Source organism: Myxine glutinosa, chromosome 1 (assembly GCF_964187855.1).
Source record: "Myxine glutinosa chromosome 1, kmMyxGlut1.1, whole genome shotgun sequence".
In the NCBI taxonomy this organism is placed as follows: Eukaryota; Metazoa; Chordata; class Myxini; order Myxiniformes; family Myxinidae; genus Myxine; species Myxine glutinosa.
The window spans coordinates 126,369,830-126,382,062 of NC_136261.1; the positions used below are offsets into that span (position 1 = coordinate 126,369,830).

The window sequence follows — 12,233 nt, forward strand, 5'->3', positions numbered from 1 at the left end:
TTGAAAGCTCCTCTTGCTTTGCAGCAAACGCTGCACGTGACACGAGCGCCATCCGACGGCAGCTCGTACGAACTACACGCTCTTGCTCCAGCACATGAAACTGCAGATGGCTGCGATCCTTCTCGCGTGACACGAGCGCCATCTGACGGCAGCTCGTACGAACTACACGCTCTTGCTCCAGCACGGCCAACTATGCGTTTGGCACGGTGGCCCTCCGGAGGCTGCTCAAACGACCGGAAAACTGCAGCCAGTGTAGGATCCACACGCGAGGCGCGATCTTCTCGCTCGGACGGCTCAATACCTGCCGGATCTTCTGGCCTCGCTCAGTCCATTATTCCGCTCATGGTCGAAGGCATTTTTGCGCGGGCCTTAGTCGACACGGGGTCTACGGATAGTTTTATCGATCAACGGCTGGTACGTTAACATGGGTGGCCGGTCCTCGGGACTACACGACGGATCTTCATGGCCTCCCAAGGACTTAGGCTCAGCACAAAAGGGGAATGTCGATTGAAACTTGTGATAAAGGGACGCATGTTTCCAGATGTACATCTCATGGTCTTGCCTGCATTATGTGCTGACATTCTGTTAGGACACGATTTTCTTAAGCGACATGGACGTTTGGAAATGGAATTCGGTGGGACGGACATGCTGGCTGCACTCGCGAAAATGGACATTGAGCCTCTTTCGCTGTTCCCCAACCTGACCACTGACTGCACTCCTGTAGCAGTAAAATCACGGCGCTACTCACGAGCAGACGCGCAATTCATTGCGGAGGAAACGGCCCAGCTCTTAAGGGACGGTATTATCGAACCTAGCCGGTCGCCGTGGCGGGCCCAGGTCTTAGTGGTGCGAAGTGAGGCCCATCGCCGACGCATGGTAATCGACTACTCACAGACGGTTAATCGCTTTACACAGCTGGACGCCTACCCCTTACCGGGGATGGACGCACTAGTACGACAGGTGGCCCAGTACTCCGTCTGCAGCACTCTCGACCTGCGTAGTGCGTATCATCAGATCCCCATCTCTAGGGCTGATCGCATCTATACCGCCTTTGAATCGGGTCAAAGGTTATACCAGTTTCACCCGACTACCTTTTGGGGTGACGAACGGGGTCGCCTGTTTTCAGAGGGCTATGGACGATCTCGTTACTAAGGAGAACTTGACAGATGTCTTTGTATATCTGGACAATCTTACGGTTTGTGGGTATGACCAGGGGCATCATGATGCTAATCTGAAGCGCTTCCTCGAGGTCGCGCAGAGGTATCGCCTAACCATGAATGAGGCTAAGTTTCGTTACTCTCTATGCACGATAGATCTTCTGGGGTACACCGTGACCCATGGCTCTGTCTCTACGGATAAGGAGCGTCTGCGACCTTTGCTCGATATGGCTCCGCCTAGCGATCGGGCTTCGCTGAAGCGCGCTCTCGGGCTGTTCGCCCACTATTCGAAGTGGGTGCAAAATTTCTCCACGAAGCTCCGCCCCCTCGTGGCCTGCGACACGTTCCCCATGACCCCGGCCGCCTTGGCGGCCTTCGGGGGCCTTAAGGCCGACATCGCTGGCGCCGCTGTGGCGACGATCGACGAGAGCGAATCTTTCGTCTTAGAAAGTGATGCCTCGGATCATGCGATAGCGGCGACTCTCTCCCACGGGGGGCGCCCTGTGGCTTTCTTTTCGCGGACTCTCACCTCCGCTGAGCGGAGGCATTCGTCTGTCGAAAAGGAAGCGTACGCAAATCGTCGAGTCGATTCGGCGATGGTGACGGTACTTACTCGGGCGATGCTTCCAAATCATCACGGACCAACAAAGCGTTGCGTTCATGTACGACACCTTACATGCTCAACGTATTAAGAATGAGAAAATCACTCGCTGGCGTATCGAACTCGCCGACTTCTGCTACACCATCAAATACCGCCCGGGGAAGGATAACCTGGTCGCCGACGCCTTATCGAGGCCGGCCTACATGCGCGGGTATCATAACTCTGGAGGGTCTGCGCACTTTGCACGACACTATGCGTCATCCAGGGGTGGCGCGTTTCGCTCATTTTGTGCGTAGTGGTAATCTGCCATACTCGATTGAGGACATCCGCCGGATCTGCCGTGACTGCGCTATATGTGTGGAACTCAAACCGCGTTTTTACAACCCTCCCATGGGGACACTGGTTAGGGCTACTAGACCGTGGGAGAGATTGGCGATGGATTTCAAAGGACCGCTGCTGGTGTCGAGTAACTCTCGTTATCTGCTCACTATCATTGATGAGTACTCGCGATTCCCTTTTGCTTACACGTGCGGGGATATGACGGCTGCCACGGTCATACGGTGCCTGCAGAATTTGTTTTCTATGTTTGGGTATCCGGCCTACGTGCATACCGATCGGGGTGCGGTGTTCCTGTCTCAGGTGAGAGGTTATTTGCTCCAAAATAATGTCGCTTCGAGTTACACCACACTGTACAGACCCCAGGCGAATGGGCAGATCGAACGCTTCAATGAGATTATATGGAGGGCCGTCATGCTAAGCCTCAGGACCCTCGGCCGGCGCCTCGATAAATGGGCTTGGTCACTACCTGCGGCTCTGAACTCGATCAGGGCTCTCCTATGTACGGCCACCAACCAGACTCCTCACGAAAGACTGTTCCACCACCCTAGAAGCTCGGGTAGTATCCGATCTTTACCCAGCTGGCTCGCTGAGCCGGGGCCGGCCTATCTCAAACGAGCGGTTCGCACAAGCAAGTACGACCCCTTAGTAGATAAGGTGCAGGTACTCCAGGCTAATCCCGAGCATGCTCGTGTGATGACGGCAGATGGACGCGAGTCCACTGTCTCCGTACGCCATCTCGCCCCATGTGGCATCATTGACCCTTATAGGGATATATACGAACCGATCTACGAGTCTATGGACTCTACCGAAGCTTCCTCTATGGAACTTCTGCCGTCACTTCCGTCGTCACATACACCCCTGCCTGAAGGCTCTGAGGTGCCCCCTCCAACACCGGCCTCCAGCGGCTATTCCGAAGCAGGGGACTCCGGGCTTGGGGATGCCGTACCCGGTAGTTTCCGGACACGAGCTGGCAGGGTAGTTCGCCACCCCGACCGCTATGGGTGGACCGACTGACATGGAATGACGTACCCCAATCAATTAATGCTGACGCTCGCTTGAGACCTGCCTAGCGGCAGTATAGTTCTAACGGCGGGGAGAATGTAGTGAAAATATACCAAAGGTGAACCCGGGAGTGATGCTCGCTTAAACCACTGAGGGGCGTCTATAAGACCTGGGACATCCGCGACGCTGAGCCACTCCTGTGACATTTACTATGACATGTAGTCTTGTAGTCTTGAATGGTACGTACCCGCACATATATGCTAGACTTGCTTGCTTTGACTATTATTATCGATCCTTTCTATATGATGCCAAGATCCTGATATCTATTGCATGATTGTATTTTTACAGGATGATACCAAAGATCTAATTGTGATTAAACCTACCTATGGGACAAAGTTGTGGACCCGATTGATTTCCACGACGTGTGTGTGTGTGTGTGTGTGTGTGTGTGTGTGTGTGTGTGTGTGTGTGTGTGTGTGTGTGTGTGTGTGTGTCTGTGTGTCTGTGTGTCTGTGTGTCTGTGTGTCTGTGTGTCTGTGTCTGTGTCTGTGTCTGTCTAGGCCATAACGTTTTGACCATTTGAGCTATTATCACATTTTCACCAAACCTTTATCTATCTATAATTCCATTAATCTCTGTGTGTATGTGTGTATGTGTGTATGTGTGTATGTTTGTCTGTGACCGCTGTTTCTCGACAACCACGGGTCCGATATATTTTAAACTTGCCAGGTATATTGCTGGGGACCCGAGGATGTGCCTTTTCAAGGTTTGAAATTAATCGGACAAGTACTTACCGAGCTATGGCGATTTAGCCGTTCGCCGTTCGCTTTGGCGTTGCGAATGGACCAAACCATTTCATGTAAATAGAGGGGGGGGTTCTGTGGTCGTTGCGAATGGACCAAACCATTTGATGTAAATAGAGGGGGGGGATTGTCACCGTACTCGCAAGCCGTTCGCTTTGCCTTTGGCTTTGCGAATGGACCAAACCATTCCATGTAAATAGAGGGGGGGGATATAATTTTAGATATATATATAGTACGGGCATGCCCTAGTTATGATAATACGGACAAGGCAAATGAATAATTTTGTCAAAAGGTCAAAGGTCAGAATCACCTAAATCCTTAATTGTCATCCAAATGACCTGATAGTAAAATTTACATTTGAGTTTTGTCATCAAATTTTCAACAAAGGTTTATTATGAGAATATGGAGAGGGCAAATTAATAATTTGGTCAAAAGGTCAAAGATCAGCATCACATAAAAGCATCAATTTTCATCCAACTGACCTGAAATTAAAAGAATTTGCATATCAGGTCACTGAATTGGTTCACCATCAAATGCTAGAAGCCCATTGTTTTTTGTTTTTTTTAAAGATAAATAGGTCAAAGGTCAAGGTTGCATAAAAATATTTTTTTGTCCAATTGACATGAAATTTTAAGAATTTGTATATTGTGTCACAGAATTGGTTCACCAATCAGCTGGGAGCTGATTATGTTTTTAGATCTAAAGCTCAAAGGTCAAGGCTGCATAAAATCATCAATTTTCTTTTTGTATCTTTTTTTAACTGACTTGTCGTTATTTTGAGCATACAAAGGAAGAATATGACTGAATACAAATGGACACGGACGGGCTTTGCATCTTCACATGCTTTCTAGTTGGTTTTACTTTGCCTCTGCTGGCTTGTACCATCACAATCAAAGAGGCAAAAATCTCTTAGTGGTTAATACACCACATACACCACTCATTCAATTAACTTACGCAAACGCATACGGCCAGTGGATGAGGTATAGATCTAGGTAATCCAGCTTTAGCTGAGCCAGAGACTTCCGACAGGCACCTTCCACATCCTCTGAATGGTGTTTGCAGTTCCATAGTTTGGAGGTAACAAAGATCTCCTCTCGCTTCAAGTCCTGGTCAGCACACAAAACAGGACGCAAAATCCCCTTTAAAATAAAGCTACACATTTCTCATAATGACTGATGAGAATCTCATCAAACCCCCTGATAAATCGTAGGGGATTTTTGTGACGTAGACATTTGCATTTTCCTGACCTTGTGTGAAGACAGTGTTACCTTCAACACCATTATATAGGTGTGTGTGTGTGTGTGTGTGTGTGTGTGTGTGTGTGTGTGTGTGTGTGTGTGTGTGTGTGTGTGTGTGTGTGTGCACTGTTATATCAGTGCCATTGAGGATAAGCTCTCAAGGTATACATTGTGACGATTCTATGAACCACCACCCTATGGGCACAACAGCAACATAAAGCGGTTCCCAAGTTAGTCATTTCCTTCTTACATGTTCCAGACAGAGACCTCTCTTTTATGGGTCGTCACTCCCAGGTAAACGGTGTCAGACGGGGTACCCTCGGAGATTTGGCCCTCTGAATAATGAATAACGTTGGTGTTTGGTTCCAACCCGACGGACCACGTCATCCTGTAGGGTTGGAGGTCATGAGGAATTTAGAGGGGTTTCCCCTTGTGATGGATGCAGAACCATCGGTTCAGGTTATTAAAGGAGTTCAATCTTGTTCAATTCAATCCAAAGAGTTTAATCTTGGTTTCATCAGACCACAGAATCTTGTTTCTCACAGTCTGAGAGTCCTTTAGGTGCTTTTTTGCAAACTCCAAGCGGGCTTTCATGTGTCTTTCAATGACGAGAGGCTTCCATCTGGCCACTCTGCCATAAAGCCCAGATCGGTGGAGTGTTGCAGTGATGGTTGTCCTCTGGAAGTTTCTCCCATCTCCACACAGGATCTCTGGAGCTCAGCCAGAGCGACCATCGGGTTCTTGGTCACCTCTCTTACCAAGTCCCTTCTCCCCCGATTGCTCAGTTTGGCCGGGCGGCCAGCTCGAAGAAGAGTCCTGGTTGTTCCAAACTTCTTCCATTTAAGAATTATGGAGGCCACTGTGCTCTTGGGAACCTTCAATGCAGCAAAAAATTTTTTGTAGGCTTCCCCAGATCTGTGCCTCGACACAATCCTGTCTCTGAGCTCTGCAGGCAGTTCCTTCGACCTCATGGCTTGGTTTTTGCTCTGATATGCATCGTCAGCTGTGAGACCTTATATGGACAGGTGTGTGCCTTTCCAAATCATGTCCAATCAATTGAATTTACCATAGGTGGACTCCAATCAAGGTGGAGAAGCATCTCAAAGATGATCAAGAGAAATGGGAGGCACCTGAGCTCAATTTCAAGTGTCATAGCAAAGGGTCTGAATACTTATGTCTGATATTTCAGTTTTTCTTTTTAATAAATCTGCAAAACTTTCTAAAATCCTGTTTACCTTCGCAAAAGCGGAAGGTTATGTTTTGATCGCTGTGTATTTATTTGTATGTCTGTGTGTGTGTGTGTGTGTGTGTATGTTATTCGCATAACTCAAAAAGTATTCAACCGATTCGCATGAAATTTGGTGGGATGATAGGTTATTATCCGGGAACCATTTGATTAGATTTTGGAATCGATCGGGTCAAAGGTCAAGGTCAAGGTCATGAAAAGGTCAAAATCGTCTTTTTACCATAGCGCGGTCAATTTGTGTCCAATTTGTATGAAACTAATGCCAAAATGTTCAGAATTCAATGCCCAATCTTGTGATATGCGACATGACACTGACGTCATAACCCTTGTTAGCGGTTGGGGGCCAAAGGTCAGGGGGGTCACGCCCTTGCAAAATGTGCGGTTTTTTAAAAATCATAACGCGGTCAATTCGGATCCAAATTGGATGAAAGTAGATGTGTCATTCTTATGTGTCATGATGTTTTCGACTGTTGGTGCAATTTGAAGAGATGAAAAACAGAACATATATATATATATGCATATTTTACAGTTGTAAGGATGCATGTAATAAACTTGGATTAGCAGCCGTAAACATGGTTCTTTCCGTGCAAATCAACGGGACTATGGCACAGTGACAACGAATCAGCGCCGAGATCTTGTAGTCATCGAGTGTCATTCCCTCGAATCTTGCTACACAGATCTTGTAGTCTTTTATTTTGGCAACAAAAGTAGCTGCGGCGAAGGTATGCGCTCTACCGAGTGCCCGTTCTAGTTTCTCTTTGTCATTATGGGGTATTGAGTGTAGATTGATGAGGGAAAAAAATGAATTTAAACGATTTCAGCATAAGGCTGCAACATAACAAAATGTGAAAAAAGTGAAGGGGTCTGAATACTTTCTAAATGCACTGTGTGTGTATATATATATATATATATATAAAATATGTGTACACATAATTCATCACTTGCAATTAATAATGTGTGTGTGGACACACACACACACACACACACACACACACACACACACACACACACACACACACACACACACACACACACACACACACACACACACACACACACACACACACACACACACACACACACACACACACACACACACACACACACACACACAGTTTTAGAACACCTCAATTTTTCCAGTTTTTATTTAAATTTAAGCAATTCAAGTCCAGTGAATAACCTGAAATGGTAGAAAGGTAAGCAGTAAACTGCTCGAGGTTAAAAATAAAGTTTAAGGCTTACAAAAACGGGAAAATAATGTAAATTGCACAGTTATATTGTAAAAAAAAAAAGGTCTTCTTCAGGGAACAAGTAATGGGTCAACAACTTACAGCTGTTCTGCAGCAATGTAAGTAAATTAAGCCTTGAAAGTTGATGCAAACCATTCCTACAGGTGTCCCAACCTCTGCTGATTACTTGATTACAAACCCACTGTCTGTGTAAAAGCAGTATTGGAAGACTGTTATTACACCCTCTGAAGCATTATTTGGACAATATTGCACTGCAGGAAGTAGCATATTGCTATCATAATGGCGAGAAAAAGGAAATTAACAAAGGAAGACAGACAGACCATTATAGCCCTTAAAAGTGTAGGTCTTCCCTTTAGAGAAATTGCAAAGAAAGCCAAGGTGTCAGTGAGTACAGTTCCTACACCATCAAAAGGCACTTGGAAACTGGAGGAAACTAACAGGAAGAGGTCTGGCAGACCCAAAGCCACAACATAATCAGAAGACAAGTTTCTGAGAGTCAGCTTGCATGATTGCTGATTGGCAGCTCACAGGACAACAGCTTCAAGCACAGCTTAACACAGGTCGAAGTAAGCAAGTCTCAGTTTCAACTGTGAAGAGAAGACTTCAAGCTGCAGGTTTGATAGGTCGAGTGGCAGTAAGAAAGCCATTGCTAAGATGGCAAAATAAGAAAAAGAGGCTTGCCTGGGCCATGAAGCACCGCCAGTGGACTACTGAAGACTGGAAGAAGGTCTTATGAATTTTGGTCAGGTCTATGAATGTCTATGAAGGCCTTATAAGAAGGTCTATGATGAATCAAAATTTGAAATATTTGGTTCATCACGCAGGGTTTTTGTACGCTGTCGAGTAGACGAAAGGATGGTTCCTCAGTGTGTGACACCAACTGTCAAACATCGAGGAGGAAGCGTGATGGTCTGGGGAACTTTTGCTGGATCCAGAGTCGGCGACTTGCACAGAGCGACTGGAACCCTGAACCAAAAGGGCTACCACAGCATTTTGCAGCGCCATGCAATACCCTCTGGTATACGCCTAGTTGGTCAGGGGTTCATCCTACAGCAAGATAATGACCCTAAACACACCTCCAGGCTATGTCAATACTACCTTCGAGGAAAAGAACAAGACGGTAGGCTTCAAATCATGGAATGGCCAGCGCAGTCTCCAGACTTAAACCCCATCGAGCTGGTTTGGAATGAACTGGACAGAAGGGTGGAAGCAAAGCAACCTACAAGTGCAACACATTTGTGGGAACTTCTGCAACAGTGTTGGGAAGAACTTCCCGAACAATATTTGATTTCCATTGTAGAAAGAATGCCACGAGTGTGTTCGGCGGTTATATCTGCAAAATGTGGCTACTTTGCCGAGTCAAAAATTTAAATTAAATTTTGTTAAACAAAATGATTCTATGATTTCTTTTTTATCTCAAATTTTTATTTGTTCTATGCTTAATTTCAGAGTACATCGAGACATTAAACTGCGTAAATTTCAATAAAAACTGGAAAAACAGGTGTTCTAAAACTTTTGACCGGTAGTGTCTATGATCATACACACACACGCACATATTATATATACATATATACATACATACATACATACATACATACATACATACATATATATATATATATATATATATATATATATATATATATATATATATATATATATATATATATGTATGTGTGTGTGTGTGTCAGACCACCAGATTCTTGTACCAGATGCGCTAAACATCTACTGCGTATAAACGCCGTTGAAAGGCGGCGCCGCGTGTTTCACCGTTTTCGCTTCCGGATTGATCGTTATCAGCAATAAACCTCCGGAAATATACCTTTATTGGACACAGTTTCGTCTTATATTTCACCCATCGACGGAAAAATATACGATCTTTCGTTCTATGACAGTGGCATTACCTGTTATGACCGTTGAAGCTTGAATTTTGCTTCGGACTCGACGGTCATTTTCCGCGATTCCGCGGCAACAGTCGCCTGGTGGCACGCAAGTCGCTACACGTGTTTGTTATGGATTTCCAGGAAGTTTGGGCCGGTGTTGACCTTGGTTAGGTACATTGCCGGGAAATTTATCGAATTGATGACTTCAGTTGCCTATGGATTCGCAAGGCTCGGTTTCTTCAGTGGTTTCTGCATCTGGACGTGACTGGCTTGATTTGATTCTACCCGCACCCAAATTGTATGTGGAAAATGATGTCGAGGACCTCGAGGAGACGGTGAAAACCTATTTAGATTATGCTGACACTGACCCCGAGAGTGACACCGACTCCCCCGAGGTCGAGGCATTGGCAGAAGAGTCTGCGCGTGACGAAGATGAAGATGAAGCTGACGAGTGGTACGACCTGAGACCAGAGGATGTCAGTGAAACTTTGGTAGGCAATGGCAATGCAGTGCACTAGGTTCACCCCAGTCGACCCAGACCCAGTCTCCAGATCTCATCTCATCTACATTGTTGAGTGGTCAGGGCCTTAATATCTTAGGCATAAATGACCACTAATGGAATTATTTTAATTCTCCAGATCATCTAAGTGGCAGATCTGACATATGATATGAATGTGGTTGTACTTATGCCCCCCATTAGGAGGGTCTACTGCTCGTGTATGGTTATCTATAACGGTAATCATAACATTATAATGTTGCAGATTCAGAAATAATTATTTGGGAAGACCGGCTGTGGCTGCTCCAAGATCTATAGTCAAGATAACCCCTGCTCCCAGGTGATCAGGTTGGTTCCAGCCATCCAGTACAGGGAGCATTGTCGCGGGATGGAGAAGGAGGTCCTGATGCCCAGCAGGCCAGCCCTGTCTACTTCCTGACCCGCAGGAAATGTGCCGTCTTCATTGTATCCAATGAGTCCAGTGGGCGATCCATGTTTTACCTGATTGACGAAGGTGACAACTATGGCAAAGGTGCCAATGCAACCTGCAGCCTGTTCCATCACTACCTGGCTGAGCACGGTCCTAGTGAGAAGAACCTGGCTCTGCACTTCGACAACTGTGTGAGGCAACACCTCAACAACACTGTGATGCAGTTCATGATGTAGAGGTGCATGACTGGACACCACACAGCAATCTTGGTGTCCACCATGTTGGCAGAACACACCAAGTTCTGGTGCGACCTGGCCGGAGGCACCTTCAAGTGCAGGTGGGGCAGGTCAAAGGCCGCATCAATGGAGCAGATCGCGCAGGTTGTCAAGCAGTCTACATCGGGCAAGTACAACGTACCTCAGCTTCTACCAGATGGTCAGCTGTTCTTCTACTGGGGAAAGTTCTTTGCGGTCGTGTATCTTCGGGAGCTGGCTGATCAAGATGAGGTAACTTTCCAGATGCTGCGCCAGCCGGACACCAGGTTCCTGGAGGGTGAGCTGCCCGAGTCGACCATCAACAAAGGGATCCCCCTTGATCGGCAGTGGTAACTCAATGAAAAAGTGCGGCCGTACTGCCCTCAGGAGACAGCTGACCTCGTCTGTCCCCTGCCAATGGAGCCAAAGCCTGCTGCTGCTGCACAGCAACCAGGGCCAGCTGGTGACTCTGCTGCTGTTGGTGGCAAGCGTGCCAGGCCAACCTGCTCTCACTGTAAGCAGGCAGGCCATCGCAGAAGCAACAGGGGTGTTGTGACCTGTCCACTACTTATATGACAATCTGATTCATTTTGTTGACTCATGATTGATAATGATTGAGACAGTCATCATAGTTTGTGCAATTGATAAGACCTGTGCATGCTGCTCAGTGCTGTGCATCCAGTGTGCATGATATTTTATTCATATACTGGACAAAGAATATCGTTTACTGAACAATGCTGTACTTGTATGTACTTTGTGAATTAGGCTCACAAGATAATGACGACCTTTGAATCACACTTCTGGCTGCCAACTTAATATCCCGTGGGGTTTTCAAGTGTAAGTAGTATGATGCCACATGCATTTCTTGTCCTTCATGGATAAGTCAAGCCTAGTGTACATACGTCTTGTAAATGGGGCTTCACCAAACATGTGTGTGAAAATTCTATACATGTAGGCCTACTCGTCATTTTGCCTTGATATTTTGGCATGACAGCTTGGGCTAGCGTACAGATGGGGGGGGCAATGATTTACAGTATTTGGGTACAGTTGCAATGCAGATTATGCTTGAAGATTCAATGCAGATTATGCTGTACATAATAAATACAGCAGTAGTAGAAGAAACATGTGCGTGTTTGCTTCCCAAAAATTCCAATTAAAATCGGTGCTGGTCACAACTTATTTGCTAGGAAAAAAAGTGAAAAATACAGAATATTGGCAAGGTGGCAAAAAAATAATTGGCACTCGGCAAATAACTCTTATGGTACTTTTATTTACTTTACTTGTCCAACATCATGCTTGAAAAAAACCTTTAGAACCCTAGAAATTGATTCTGATCGTAAATTACTGTTTGTTATTTTTTGCGAAATTTTCTAGATTTCCTGGCATGAAAAGTTGAAAGCCTTGACATTTTGGGGAACACATGAATATTTAAATTTTTGATTTCATGCATTTGTAATTGCCCAATTTGACAAACCCTGCTATTTTATGGAGGTACAGGGATGGTACTTTAATGCTGCAGGTAGAACTCGAAATC

At 46.0% G+C, this 12,233-nt stretch overlaps 1 protein-coding gene across 3 annotated transcripts in view; it reads right to left on the reverse strand.

Annotated features, from left to right (window-relative positions):
* The window catches only part of AKR1A1 (aldo-keto reductase family 1 member A1), a 71,984-nt gene that overhangs the window by 23,751 nt on the left and 36,000 nt on the right, over positions 1 to 12,233 (reverse strand). For all 3 annotated transcript variants that reach the window (XM_078776894.1, XM_078776899.1, XM_078776906.1), the window contains one exon: positions 4,857 to 5,008. In XM_078776894.1, coding sequence (XP_078633020.1) covers positions 4,857 to 5,008 — 152 coding nt within the window. The remainder of the gene's footprint in view (positions 1 to 4,856; positions 5,009 to 12,233) is intronic.